The sequence below is a fragment of the Phyllobates terribilis genome, unplaced genomic scaffold, assembly GCF_046119375.1.
Source record: "Phyllobates terribilis strain yellow unplaced genomic scaffold, ASM4611937v1 Scaffold_2__4_contigs__length_985480577, whole genome shotgun sequence".
Taxonomy (NCBI): Eukaryota; Metazoa; Chordata; class Amphibia; order Anura; family Dendrobatidae; genus Phyllobates; species Phyllobates terribilis.
The window spans coordinates 298,244,231-298,260,017 of record NW_027362762.1 but is presented as its reverse complement, the minus strand read 5'-3'; the positions used below and the strand labels follow the sequence as shown (position 1 = coordinate 298,260,017).

The 15,787-nt window shown below is 39.4% G+C and overlaps 1 protein-coding gene across 1 annotated transcript in view; it reads left to right on the top strand.

The window, feature by feature from the left end:
- Positions 1 to 15,787, top strand: part of PCCA (propionyl-CoA carboxylase subunit alpha) — a 578,010-nt gene that overhangs the window by 395,757 nt on the left and 166,466 nt on the right. The window contains exon 19 of the mRNA XM_073670397.1: positions 12,627 to 12,729. Within this exon, the coding sequence (XP_073526498.1) occupies positions 12,627 to 12,729 (103 nt within the window). The remainder of the gene's footprint in view (positions 1 to 12,626; positions 12,730 to 15,787) is intronic.

The window sequence follows — 15,787 nt, the reverse complement described above, 5'->3', positions numbered from 1 at the left end:
ATACCTAATTAAAGCAGCGTATGTTGAAGTTGGAAAATAATTATCACCCTACCCCTACTTTCATGTGGTATAGTTAGAGTTGGAAGGGTATTAAGTGAGGTTGCAGGGTGGTTGTTTTAGGGTTAATCAGACATTTTTACAGACAAACTAAGCCTGGCGATGCCTAAAACACAAGCAGTGAAGGAGACAGGAGGTACAGGAGCTTTGAGAGCGACTGTATTTCCACAACATTTTGCCTCATATTGCCTAAATGCTGTGCACCATATTTATTTTGTGTTTAGACATTTTTAGCGTCTAACTAGACAGTTTTTGCAGAATACCTAGAAATGAAGGAAGGGACATTGTGGAGTTATAAAGTGCATCAAATTTGTAAAGGGAGAGTACCATTATTTGCGCATGACCTATATGTAAAGTAAGAAAGCTGGATTAAGGAAAAGTGTCTAATATAGGCAGCAATATATGTCAACATTGTTACTCAGTCCAAGAAAAATAAAGTTCATCGGCACATCCCCCGAAAAAAAATGATAATCTTAAAATTTTGTTCCATATATGTCAAACAATTAAATTCCACATATTGGTGATTGTAACTCGGTGTTAACTGCAGTGATAAATTTGCCACAGTTTCATGATGGCTAAATTCCAAGCTGGGTTGATATGGCCCCTTGTCTTCTACAAATAGTTGTTAATATTACTACATTGAGGGACATTTATATAGTCATTTTATGGTTTTGTGTATCAAGACACAATGTTTTTTTTTACCTTAGTAGGTCTTACAATTAGGTAAATACAATCTCCGATGAACAACAATACATAACATATTACTGTCATAATTTAACAAACCTAGACTGAAGGAGCAGCAAACCCTGTGAATCAATAGGTTGTAGAACCAAGTTATTGCTTCTGTAAGACTACAGTCTTTTGAATTGTTCTGTGGGAATTTTGGCCCACTCTTCTTTACAACTTTTCTTGGGCTTATTGAAGTTTTGTGGGCATTAGTTTATGCACAGTCTCTTCTGGTCCCGCCACATCATTTTAATTGGGTTGAGCTTTGGACTTTGGGCCACTGCAACACCTTGATCCTTTGTATTCAGTCATTCTCTTAGGGATTTCCTGCCAGGGCTGTGGACTCGGTAAGCCAAAACTCCGACTCCTCAATTTTCTCCCGACTCTGACTCCACAGCACTGGCTCACTAGTACTGAGCGTGTACATAAAGTGCAGCACAGATTCATCTCAACTAAAAGCCTAAATCCTTAGATCAGGAATAGAACTGACATTTATAGGGCATTTCATAACTTTCCCAAATTCTTATGAAAACATTTACAGCACATCCTTCATTGTACTACTATACCCAATTTATTTTATATTTTAGGAGTCAGAATTGGTCTATTTTACACCGACTCAGACTCCACCAAAATGGACTCCGACTCCACAGCAGTGTTTTCTGCTGTGCTTAGGATCCTTGTTCTGTTGCATGACTCCATTTCGGTCAAGCTTTAGCTTTTGGATAGATGGCCTCACATACAGAGGAGTCCATGGTGGATTCAATAAGTGCAAGGCGCCCAGGTCCTGTGGCTGCAAGACCAACCCAAATAATCACTCCTTCATCACCGCGCCTGACAGTCAGAATGAGGTGTTTTTGCTGATTTGCAGTCCTTGGATAAGGGTGTTATGGCCAAACATCTTCACTTTGGACTTGTGTGTCCAAAGCTGCTGCTGTGATCATACATACATATTATATATAATCGCTGATAAACATTGTGTGTGTATGTATATAATTAGAAAAATACAGGTGCAGCACTTGCATAATTATTGCAAAACAGTTGGGTGCAAAAACGCCTTACAGGTAAAACCAAACCTTAAGATATCCAAAAAAAAGACAAAGGCAGCACTCCATACTCCAATAAGTGGTGGTTTATTGACCTATCATGTCAGGGCGACATTTCTTTCCAAGTGTGGAACTTTTTCAAGCGACACTATTAATTAAGTGTGCTCATAGAAAACTTCATTCTGTGAACAAGCATTAAGAAACATTGAAGCACTCAGCCCAGCTAAGCTTTCTGGTGTATATGGGGAGAACAGAGATTTGCTGAGTTTATTCAGTGTAAAATCATATTTACAAAGTCATAAAAAGTCTTCTGCTGTTGTGTTCGTAGGACATGGGCAATCGGCCGACAGGCTCTGTCTCATAGAAGAGCAGGTGATTGTACATAGTGCTGAGTCTGGGGGAAACATGTGGTGATTACATAGAAGCCTGATCAGAACCATCTTCTGGTATTTTAGGAGCCAGCATATTAAAAATTAGTCCGTTATTGCCACAGCTGTCCTCACGTGACTTTTCGCTTCAATTTCTTGCCTCTATAATGCTGTACTGTAACCTGCATGGTCTATATTATCTACATGCTTTGTAAGTCACATTAAATTATCAATTAAAGCACCACTCCAGCGAGTTTTTTTTTATTCCAGCACTGGAATGGTTCTACTAAAGTGTTTTATTGGCTAACGTTCAGAAAAGTGTTATACTACGGGGCAGTGCAGATCTTCGATTATTTTCTCAAGTCAATTCAACATGAGAAAATAATTGCAGCATGCTGCAAGTGGCTCCGGATTTCAGATCATGAGCACCCATACAAGTGTATGGGTGCTTGTGAAACATCAGACTACACTCTGATGTCATCCAAGTGCAGTCCGACATCCGCGGACAGAGACAGTGGAGAAGATGGGAGAAATTAAAGGGGTATTCCCATCTCCAAGATCGTATCCCAATAAGTAGTAGGTGTAATAATAACGACCTCCAATTAGAAATGTAGTGTAGTTTTTCTGATTCGCTATGTCTCTTTCCTCATGTGCAAGCATTGCAGGACCTTTGGTATCCATGGTTATGACCTCTGATATAGTGACTGCTAGTTGTTGTAACCATGGATACCTAAAATCCTGCAAATGAGGAAAGAGACACAGCGAATCAGAAAAACTACACTACATTTCTAATTGGAGGTATTGCTATTGTTACTAATATTACACCTACTACATATTGTGATAGGTTCTTGGAGATGGGAATACCTTTTTAAGTTCTCTGTCTTCTCCGCACCTGTGATGCGATTCTTTCATGCGAGAGAATCACATCACAGTACAATGAAACTCAGCTCAAACTCTTACAGCCTTTGAGACAAGTGTCTATAGCATAATCAGCCCGATTCTCTCGCATGAGAGAATCGATGTCCATGTGGCCCCAGCCTTATTCTTACCATCCTTCATCTTCTACTGTTATCCGTGCCTCTTCTGTCGATCTATAGCAGTTTGAGACTTGCCAGATCACTCCAGTGTTTGCTGGAAAGAGCCGGAGGTCTCTTTTCAATGCAAGTCTGAGTTCTGGCTCTCATAGACTTGCATTGAGAGCTTGTGACCATTAACTCTGATTTTCAGTCACTCAGAAGTTGCGGTCACAATATGGCAGCGCAGGACCAGAGCGGCGCCGGGAAGAGCTGAAGACGGCGAGTGGTGAATATATTATTAGGTGCAGGGATCTTATGCTAGTTGCACTATTCCAGCGCTGCAATAAGAAAAAATGCTGGACTGGTGCTTTAACTTGATGTAAATTGGACAGTCTAAATAGCCAATGATGCCAAGTTTTCTCTTTTAGATCGTTGTTTATATACTGACTACTCATATAAATACAACATTATGTCTTATACTTTGAGCTACCTTTTTCAGACGTTAGACTAATTTTTGCACATAAGAGAAATCGCTGAGTTTAACCACTGTTTTTTTTATCAGAATTTCATCACCGTTAATGTCTTTTTTTCTCAACATGTTTTTTGCAACCCTGTTGACTATTTTCAACAAACTTTTGATGTTTCTGTGCTGCATCCCTCTGTAAGACTTTTAACAATTTTTGACAGCCAGTTAAATCTCCTTTTTGCCTATGTTGCACGAGGAAAACAAGCTGGCTAATAATTATGCACATCTTGATAAAGGGTGATGAATTGATATCCTTAAACCTCACCCTCCCTGAAATTACACAAATGCACATCACCTGATCTGCTTCATCCAATAAGCATCCAAGTTTTTACAGCTCCCCCGACCTAGCCCCCTGTGACAACTTTTTATTCCCAAGAATGAAAAAAAAACTAAAGGGAAAGCATTTTTAGGACATACAAGAGGTTAAGAAAAAATAGCTGAAGGCACTTAGCAGCATTAGGTCAGAGGAATATAAAAAATGTTTAGAACAGTGGAAAAACTGTTGGAACAAGTGCATATCATATAATGGACAATATCCTGGAGGGGATTAATGTTTACAAGATGTTATCTTGAATAAAATAAACTTAAGTCATTTTTAATTTTCGGAGGAAAAATGGGACAACCTTTTATTTATAAAATGGGTATCTGCCTTAGTCTACATATATGGTAGCTTACCAGAGGGACGGCGACGATGGAGCTGGATCACAAGAGGCAGGGTTGCTGCTGCAGGAAGACAGCAGCGGCAGGAGTGGAGCCATGATGGGAGGAGGGGGTTGTCCTGGCTGTGTGAGGCTGAGGGTCCTAGGCTGGGAGGAGGGGTTGGCCCGGAGGTGCGAGGCTACGGGCCCTGGGCTTCAACAAGATGTTGACAGTGAGGCAGGAGTGGTCTCCTTGCTCTGCCCATTGATTTTTCGGCAATGGGCTTCAGGAAAATGGCTGCCATGAGGCATCGCATGTGCAGATTTAGATCCCTGCTCGTCCACATAATTGTAGAGCTATTGTATTCGTATGTGAACCCTTGAAATTTTTACATTACTAATGTTTTCTTAAAAAAATTTTTTTTTGAAGAATACATATTATTAAGCATAGAAATATATATAGAAAAAATATTCCTGTTTTTTCATACCTTTTAGAATATGAAGCTAAACAAAATGTCAAGACACTGGATAATTGATCAATCTGTCTTTTTTTCAATTTGTACATGTATGTTTATCAGCGATAACATCATAATCCTCTGCCTGATTAATTTCTACTAGCTTTGAGAGTATTGCAGTTGTGTTCAGACACATGCAGTTGTGTGCAGCCTCTCTGACACATTACTGCCTGTGTTATCTTGTCCTAGCCTCTTGTTCTCGCCATCGCACTACATCAACAGGTTTAGAAGTATAGTTGTAGTACTTTCTTGTCTCCTAACTACTATTACACCTGTGTTGTCTAAAAAGGGGAGGGGCGCCATAAGGGAGCCAGAGGAACTAAACATTGGGGAAACTCCCTACAAAGTAGCGTTTTCCCCTTCTGGCTTTCTAATTCAGCTATTCTCTTTATGGCACCACAAACTACAGTTTGAGTGCATTTACTCTGTGGTACTCTGTGAATATGCCACAGAGTTTCCAGGACACCACTTGGTATTTTAGACTGCCCCATGGCACCAAAATGTTTGAGGTACATTTCAGGTTCACCTTGTGCTGTCATAACAGCTCTAACTTGTCAAACTATAGACTCCACAAGTACTTCAAAGTTGTCATGTGGAACCTCTAATGCTAAGAACTTACCATCAGATCCCATCAAACTGAGTTCTAGTGAATTCGGAGACCTAGGCATTACTTTAAGCTTTTTGTCAATACATTTCTAAACTATTTTTGTACTGTGGGTACATATACAGTGGTTATAAAAAGTCTACACACCACTGTTAAAATGCCAGGTATTTGTCATGAAAAAAATCATACCAAGAAGAAGCATTTTGAGAACTTTTCCCACCTTTTAATGTCACCTATAATCTGTAAGGTTCAATTGAAAAATAAACTGAAATCTTTTGAGGTGGAAAAAGAAACAAAAAAATCTAAAATAATGCGGTTGTATAAAAATGCATAACCACACAGGCCAAATATGACTCTAAGCAATTGTTTCCTCATAATTGAATTTGGAATTAGAAAACAAACTTGTTGGGTGCATGTATTCAATGCGATTGTAAACTCTCTAACTCCTCACTTTTTCTGTTTCTATAATACATTTTTTATTCTTCTGCTGAAACATAGCCCTCTTGCTAGAAGAAGAACTTCACAGAAGACCATACTACTTTTGGAAAGATTTTTCTATCCTCTTTCAAATTGAAATATTCATAGGTGACTGTGTCATTGCCTTTAGATTAAGGACACACCGAACAATCTCTAGAAATCAGTTTGATTTTAGTTTTGTGGATTGAGAAGAATAGTGCAAATACCAGACTTTTATCTTTATACAGTGTGATGAACTTTTATGTTGAAAGTAGTTCGATAGCAAAGCTAGTTTTGTGTTGTTTTTGGCTAGTTCGTTTTTATGTGAAGAATTCCTTTAATCTAGCAATTCCATGTTTTGTATTCATGTAGCTAGTTGAAGGGTCTCTGAAATGTTCTCCATACATATGAATTTATTATCACCAGGGCACAAAAGTCATCTTTATTTTATATTGCATTTCAAAATCGATGGCATATTATTACATGTCTGTTTGTATGTCTTTAACATTTAGGGTGGGGTTCAGAGGAAATAAAGGGTAGATCTAAAGTTTCATTAAAATTGCTTATGCCCTGTCCCAGGCATTTTAAGTGGGCCATCTGTCTAAACATCTCACCCCCCCAAAACCCCTGATCATTTCCTCGACTTATTCATGAACCATGGGAGGGCTGCTTTGTAGTCATAGTGTAGCTTGGTTCAGTCTACCCCCACTGAATACATCTATGCGCTTGCATAACATATATTTCACAGCTCCAGAAATTCTCTGAACTTAGTTCAGATGAATGGCCCACATACTCAAGGTTCCCCCTCTTTTTATCCCTCTGTCTTTATTCCAACAGGGATTTCTATGTGAAACTGACCTTACTTGCCACAGAACTCAGCACATTATTCTTGATCATTTTACATGCCACCTGCTGCTAGTGCTGTGATGATGAATTTCTTAATGACTGGTTCACTCTTTTCTATTGTTTTAAGGCAATAGTTTGCTTTTATTACGGCATTCCTAATTGCACCACTTTTATAGACTTCATAATTTGTCTTTGTGTTATGATAATACATATGTAAATAAATTCCACAAAACTAATTCAGAAATTGTGTGGAATGAAAACACGACAGTCATTTTCACCCTATGAGGTTTACATTTTTGAGCACTGTATTACTGTTACGGACTATTAAATCTATTTTATTTGTATTCTTTATTTGAACCTTGGGCTTAAAAATATTCTTCTCTTAGTCATATAGCAATACTGCCAATAAAATGCAACTACACCATATATATTTTTGCCAAATTAAAGCGAGATGGGACTCCATTATATTTATTTATATGAATCTACAGGTGCTTCTCACAAAATTAGAATATCATCAAAAAGTTAATTTATTTCAGTTCTTCAATACAAAAAGTGAAACTCATATATTATATAGAGTCATTACAAACAGAGTGATCCATTTCAAGTGTTTATTTCTGTTAATGTTGATGATTATGGCTTACAGCCAATGAAAACACAAAAGTCATTATCTCAGTAAATTAGAATAATCAACAAACACCTGCAAAGGCTTCCTACGCTTTTAGAAAGGTCCCTTAATCCGTTTCTGTTGCTCCACAATCCTGGGGAAGACTTCTGACTTGACAGATGTCCAGAAGGCAGTCATTGACACACTCCACAAGGAGGGTAAGCCACTAAAGGTCATTGCTAAAGGAGCTGGCTGTTCAGAGTGCTGTATCCAAGCATATTGACGGAAAGTTGAGTGGAAGGAAAAAGTGTGATAGAAAAAGGTGCACAAGCAACCGGGATAACCGCAGCCTTGAAAGGATTAAGAAAAGGCCATTCAAAAATTTGGGGGAGATTCACAAGGAGTAAGCCATAATCATCAACACTAACAGAAATAAACACTTGAAATAGATCACTCTGTAATGACTCTATATAATATGAGTTTCACTATTTGTATCAAAGAATTGAAATAAAATAACTTTTTGATATTCTAATTTTGAGAGATGCACCTGTATATTCAACATGCATATATATTGTGGCTCGAGTTGCTGGAATTAATATGGGATATGATAAAGACCCAATCATAACTTCATCACAATTTAATTGATAGTGAAGATAAATAAATTCAGACCAAAGCACAAGTATTTGATGATATGGCAACAAATTAATAACACCAGTATTGGTGAATATGACTATCAGAGATGTGAGCAGATGTGTTCACAGGAGCTCCTACAAAAATCCTTCATCTGTCATGATGCCATCATTTAATAACTGGCCATATCCATCCGAAACTACCTTTTTACATTATCCCTGTCAAACTTGGTGATAAGATTGTGGGAATGGAAACCTGTACCATGACTCTGCAGAGAAGCAAAGTGGGTCGTGAAGTTGGACCATCTAGCATAGTGGCACCACCGGAATCCTCAGCTAAAAACAGAACATTGGAGGTTGCTGTTCGCCTGGAACGCTTGGCCTGTGTGCCTCTCGAGGGAACGGAGGATGCCTCTCCTGAGATGGGAAATAAAATGAAGGAATCGGGAGTGCATGTTACAGAGGGGGACTCTAAAATGGCATTCTTCTGTTCCAGTAATACCTATCCTGCCTCTCCTGTAAATCTGCCTGGTGACGGTCATAATGGACTGGTAGATTTTGAATTGAGAAATGCAGATGGTGAGTCCCTGCAAGCAGACCCAACTATATGTGATGTATTTGCTACAGTTTCACTCTAATACCCTGGCTTCTTTGCGTGTACACATGGGAGGGCTTACAGGATATGTCCCTGATAAGACTAGATGTACAACAGGTGAATGAGAGGATGAAAGAAGCTGAAGGTAGAGTGATTACAATAGAAGATCAACTCACTATCATCCAGTAAGAGATCAACAAGAATGCATAGAATATAGGCATGTTCTTGAATAAAACTGATGATCTAGAAAAATAAACTCAGAAGAAACAACATATTTCTTGTTGGGATTCGAGAAAATCTAGATGGCGGGAGCTCTGTAACCTATTTTGAAACCTGACTTTTAAAGAGTTTTGCAAGGGATATTTGCTATTGAATGAGTGCATAGGGTTCCGTTGCACCCATTATCTCTGGGGCGCATCCTCGCTATGAGTTAATTCAACTAAGGATCAGTACAACATTTTGTGAAAAGCGAGAGATCATCCTAATAATTAAGGAAAGGAAGATATCTCTATGTCAAGATTGCCCCACAGAAGTCCAGAAAAAAGAGAGCCCATTTAATGCATATAAAGAAATGTCTACAAACTTTGGTGGTTTCCTATGCCATGTTGTATCTTGCACTTCTCTGAGTTAAAGCTTTTGGAAAAATTCACTTATTTGAATAGCAGCAGTATTAGTTTGTTGGGTTGATATTGGTTCAAGGCCTAATAATCTAACGTGACCTTGGTTGCAATGTTCATCAACTTTATACTAGACACCTCTCAAAAATGTATACTAGGGTTGTCTTCAGTATTTCATACATTATTTTATTGTTGCTGAAAATTACTTATATTTGAGGTTTTATGATAATTTTAGATCTAGGTAATTTGAAGTGTTCAACACTTCCATAGAATAAACCTCAATTTTATATTAAGAACACCGTTTGAGATCTAGAACAGGTTTATAGTTCCTTTTCCGTTGACACGTTTTAGTCTGAAATCTGTTCTCAGTAACTTGCTACAAACTTGGTATGGATTTTAAGTGATGTTCTTAAAGGGAACCTAACAGCTGATAGATGCAGCCCAATCCACAGGCAGCATGCATCAGACACTGTCAGTATGATTTTAGCCATGTATATTTAACCCTAAGGCTTTTCAGAGAAAACCATACTTTAAAACCCACATGAAAGACAACTAGTCAGACAGACGGGTGACCGGAGGCTTCTCCCAGCCCTTTTCCCTTGAATGACGGGTATCTCGTTGCGTGTCTCACTCTAGTGGAGCAGGCGGGGAGAAGGCACACCAGGAACCCACCTGTCTGACTAGTTCCTTATTGTGACTTGGTCCTTTTGCAACATGTATCAGCTGTCAGGTTCCATTTAAAGAGGTTGTCTACCATTGAAGACCAATTTTAGTTTTATTTTTTTACTTAAAGATTAACTAAACCTTTGATATGCTTTTTTTTTTAATATTCCTAGCCCTCCTAATTACAAGCAGATCAGTGGGGGGTCTATCTGGTCTCCTTTACCTGCACGCTTCACAGTGGTATTTTGAGTGGTTGGTGGAGTCTCAGGACTTTGACCCCAGCAATCTCCTTGCAATTAAGAGAACAAAAAAATAGATATGAAAAAATAAATCCAAGGTTTAGTTACTCTTTTTTTAAATGCATGTGTTTGGGGATAAAAATCATTTTTTCAATTGGGTTTCATAAAACATTTTGCAACTTTTGGCTTTTACACATTGTTTCCTGCACATACAACTTTGATATGGTCTGTGGTAATAAAACAATCAGCTGAGAGGAGCTCAGAAAAAGACAGATAAGAGTTACAAACTACCATGGCAGTACAAGCTCCCTGATTGAGAGATTTGCAGTTAAAATGTAACTCTCTTTAACATTTATTTTTATATATTATAGACCCTGCAAATAGATGCTGATCGGTGGGGTTTTGAGTCCTGAGAGCCCCACTGATCATGCAAAACACTGTTTTGAAGTACAAAGCTCTTGTATATAGCATGTATACAGAACAGTGTACGGCTTACTAGTACAGCCCCTATCTACATTTAGATGGTTGTTGGCTGAAGAGTGGTTTGACCAATCATTCAGCTGACTGCCATCTCAGTTGTCTCACGTTTGGCCGAGCACTTGTGCGTTCTCTAAGAGAAAGCTGCTGACAGACATTTCTACTGGCGTCTTATCTCCTGGAGACCAAAATGATTTGCAGTCTGAGATTGGAAATGCCCAATTGACTCCTCTGATGACAATAAGTTGGCTGGCGCCCCATACATGTTTGTTGGCTAAACCTGTCCGTATCGGCAGGTGGTGCCGACATTATTGTTAATGTACATGTATGAGGGGCTTTAGTCTATGTGCCACATATCTCTGACAATGGAGTGTACAGACCCATACAGTTACTATTTAGCCAGTACACTGCTCTGAGCGTACGTTACATAGAAGAACTGCACACTTCACAGCTGTGTTTTGTGCGATCAGTGTGGAGCTCAGGACCAGGTCCACGCACCGATCGACAACTATTTGCAGTGTCTATAATATATATATTAAAAAAAAATTATATCCAGCAATAGTGCAACACAAAGGATATCAATGCAAAATGTTTGATGGAACCCAACTGCAAAATTAATTTTAGCACCAATTAAGTGAAAAAAAAAACTAATTGTCCCCAACTGTGTACAACCCCCTGTAATAAAGTGTTGCAATTTTAAACCAAACAATTGTGCGGATGATTCTCTTGAAATAGCCTGAGTGAATATTGTTCTACCAGAACTGGTCCATGTGCTGTACCTGTGAAGGTTAGCTGGCTGATCACTTCTGTATGAAGTTATGTATTGTACATGAGATCAATTGGGACCACTGTTCGCTGGCATCTCTTTTTAACAGTCGTGCATCGTTATTGTAGAGTCTCTTCATTCTAAGGATAATAAATGTTGGGATATGGCTGGGATATGCCATCACATTATGACTGGTGCTGCATCTCCTTACTTGTTTTCCTGCATGGTTATGCTCCAGGTAGTCATTTGTGCAGGACACTGGTCACTGTATATCCAGAGACTGCACTAGCAAAAGGAAAAAAAACTAGTCAATCCCCACCAGTCCTAGCGTGATGGCCTGTTGCAGAGATAGTCCATCACATTACAGGATGGGAATCCTCCCGTAAATGGACCAATTCGCAGAGACTTTTCCAGCGATGAGACTATCCATTATCTGAGCTGTATATTTTTGAGAAGTGGATGGTTCTAGTTCAGTGTTCTTCCTCCTTTTATCGTGGTTGGGTAGATGAAGAAACGGACGCTTCATTCTGTGACTTCTGATTAATACAAATTGTTATTCAGTAGAGGAGACTGGAAGAGTAGACTAACAGCTCAGGATTTATTAACTCTTCTGTGGCTTGTATGCTCCTCAGCACAGTAAATACTGTAATCATTTTCACCCTGAAGCCAATCTCAGCCTTTCTGATCCAAAAGAGGTGCTAAGAGGTGTCACTGAATAGTCATGTCTGCACATTAGAGGGGACTGACAACAGATGACTGACTTCATCCTATCCAAATGCTTCGCAGACACCTTTACGCAAGGCTCAGCAGGTGTCTGGTGCACAACGCACAACCGTGACTTCAAGGGTTGTCATGGATACTATGAACTTTGCTCCAGTCTTGCCTGTCAAAAGAGTGATTAAAAATGTTCTTTGCCATTTATCTGCAGCACAATTGATATTTTAATGTCCATTTACATTTAAATACGCACTTTACACATTCGTTCCCATACAATTGGCCCGAATGACAATGCTTCCAATCTGCTTATAAACTGATTTACAGGTAAAAGTTAATACTGTGGCAGCTATACAATGCCTGGAATTTGTAATAATTTATGTGTTTATGCAGAAATATTTAATACCATATGTATTTCCAGTGATGAAGTTCTTGCTTAGTGGATTAATTAGGAGGTTTCTTTCTTAATCTTTTTGAGACCGCATATTAATCATGTTTAATGGAACCGCTCTGTCTCTTTATTCTAGAGTTCCAGTAGCTAGGAATGATGTGACAAGCTGGGACCTGTCTGTATTCCTAGATGGTACTGCTCACTCCGTCGTGGTTACACCCTTAAAGGATCATTTCTCTGTAAGTATTTTAGAACCTATCCCTTATTTATAGCATTGCAGAGAAAATGTTTTGAAAAAATAAATTCTTTAATTTAAAGAGAATCTTTAGGGTAACGATTTGTGCAAATTGTATTTATTATAATACATGGCTAGCTTAAGGCTAAGTACCCACGATGCAGAAATGCCTCGGATTTTACATGCGTTTTTCCTGCCAGGGACAAGCGGATGTGAAGCGTTCTTCACATGCGTTTCCGCATGCGGCTTGTCAAACGCTTTCCAAGCGATTTTAGCATCACTAGGAAAGTGCTTGACAACTCGGTCACACTATATAAATCCATGCAACCGGCATGGATTTATATAGTGTGACCAAGTTACAATGCTGAAAATGCAGCATCAATAGTAAAAAAAAGAATAAAAATGGTGAAAATTAAAATGAAACATTATACTCGCCTTCCAATGGCCCCCTGTCTCCTTCTCCGGTGCATCCGGTGTCTTCGGCTGCTCACGGTGGTGTAAAAGGACCTTCCATGATGTCATTTAGTCATGTGACTGGTCACGCGACCGCCAATGTCCGCGATCGCGTGACCTGGCACATGACTAAATGACGTCATGGAATGTCCTTTTACACCACCGCGAGCAGCCACAGAGCCAGCAGCGCCACCTGGAGCAGACAGGGGGCCATCAGAAGATAAGTATATTTTTTTTATTTTAATTCTTTTTTAACTACAGATACTATGGTACCCTGGTCTGGGGGAGAGTCTCCTTTTCTCCAGACACGGGTACCATCCGCACATTGAGTCACATAACATCCGCATACATACTTGTATGCATGCGGATGTTATGTGGTTCAATGCAAGTCAATGGCGGCGATCTTGCCGCAATTCCGCAAGATTAATGGTAGTGCTGCTGATTTTTCCGCAAAGATAATCTGCAGCGGAAATTTTCACAGCATGTGCACAGCACATGCGGATTATCATTGGGAAACATGGCAGACAACTTAACATGCATTTTTAATGCGTTTTCGCGGCGGAAATGCAGCCGCGGAAACACATTAAATCCGCATCGTGGACACGCAGCCTAAGAGACAGATTTCAGTGATGTCATTCTTATATCTGAACTCCTTTTCACTCCCCCGTAGTAAATAGCCAGAGTTCTGCTTCCTGCACCATGCAATAACAGTGTGGTAAGCAGGTAGTTACTGCCCCATGCTGTTTTTTTAAAGAGGTCAGCCACTGATTTTTTTATTCATGGCCTATCTTCAGCATAGGTCATCAATATCTGATGGTGGGGGAGGTGAAACCCAGCAACCCGGCCAATCACCCGGCACTGGTAGGAAGCTCGCGGATGCTGCAGCAGCAGTGCCCGGCCACGGCTACTATCGAAATAACGGAACTGCTTTGTTCCAACAGCATCTGAGGAACTTAACAAGCCATCATTAAAAAGGTAGTGGCCAATCACTTTAAGGCTTTGAGCTATGCTTGAACCATCCACGGCAGATGGTAGATGTAACACTTTATAGCTGTTTGTTCCTTAGATATTTATTGATCACAAAAATTGGTCATTCCTAAAAATGTTTGCAATATAGTTGAAATATGTAATTGGTTGTTCTACAACTTGTTTGTACTTTGTATCTGTCACGCAAGGTGAGGGAAAGAACAAGTGAACAATGACAGTAAGGGGAGGAAGTAAGCCCAACTACTAGGGAAAGGGGGAGTTGAGACCCCTAGGCAGATCTAATATCACCCTGACTGCTCTATCATCCCAATATAGGTTCCGCACCTATCACCGAGTTGAAAACCTAATCCCTGAATGTCCCTAGAGCTTGGCCCTAGGAAGGGAGGGGTCGGGGTGAACACTAGTCTGGCCCCATTGTAACTAAAAACAACAAGGTAAACAAACAAAGGGGATACACTTAGCTTGAGAAGACACCAGACAGATGACTGTCCTCCATGGGAAGTCTAAGAAGAATCTAGCCAACTACTAGTACTCCAGACATGGACAGAGGAACATAAAACTATCACTGGCGACTCTCTGGAGACACTGTGAGTTTTTAACTACTAAGCCAGGGTGTGTCAATTAGCAGCAGAAGGTGGAGGTCGCTGCTGGGTCCTAAAGGAAGAAGGATATCACTACACTACAGAGATGAGAGGATTAAGAAGGCGTCTGCAATGCCAAGCGCAATGACCTTCTACTGTCGAATCCAGAGCGACTGTCTGTCACACTTGATACACCCGTGACAGTATCGCCTTATGATGACAAAACCTAATGACCCTTATAAAGATATACATATATTTCACAGCCATAATTATAATAATTGTATTTATATAACACCAATATATTCGCAGCACTTTACAATTAAGCTGTGACATATACAGACAATAAATTCAATAAAAGGTAAGACAGTTTAAGTAGTTACAGGAGGAGTGAGGGTCCAGCTCGCAAGCTTAAAGTCTACAAGGAAATATTGGGGACACAATAGGTAAAACGTGCTTGTTCTTTCGGGTCCAACCATTATAATGTGTTTTCATATAAAGAAATATAAAAATGATCACCAATATAAATTAAACTGTTACGTGTAGACGAGGATGCATTTGTTAAAATTGATGTGTCCCATATTGATGGCAAAAAAAGTTGACAAACAATAATTACATTGGTGTTTAAACGTTTTCTTTCCCTTTTGGACTTCTGCAGTATGAACTTGCATCATCTGTGACCAAATGTTTTGTTACAGCCTACTCAAAAGTGTAACTAGTAGCTTCTCCTTTAATGTGTGAAGGTGTTTCAAGCACAGATCTTCACATGGATCTAATTAGTCTTTCACAGGGACTGGATGTCCAATTCTTAATGCTGAATTCTCATTTCACCCACCAGTAACGAAAAATAGCTCTCTTCAAACGGGTACCTTCAAAGAAAAAGGGTGTTTAGGTTTTCTTGTCTTGCAGCTTTTTGATGTTGATTTTGCTTTGTTTGTACAACTGTTATTATGGAGAAATTGTAGCTTTGTTCTATAAAGGGATCATTTAGTATCCAAATCCACTGGTGACTAGTCGGAGAATAGTGCAGAGTTTTGAGCTTTA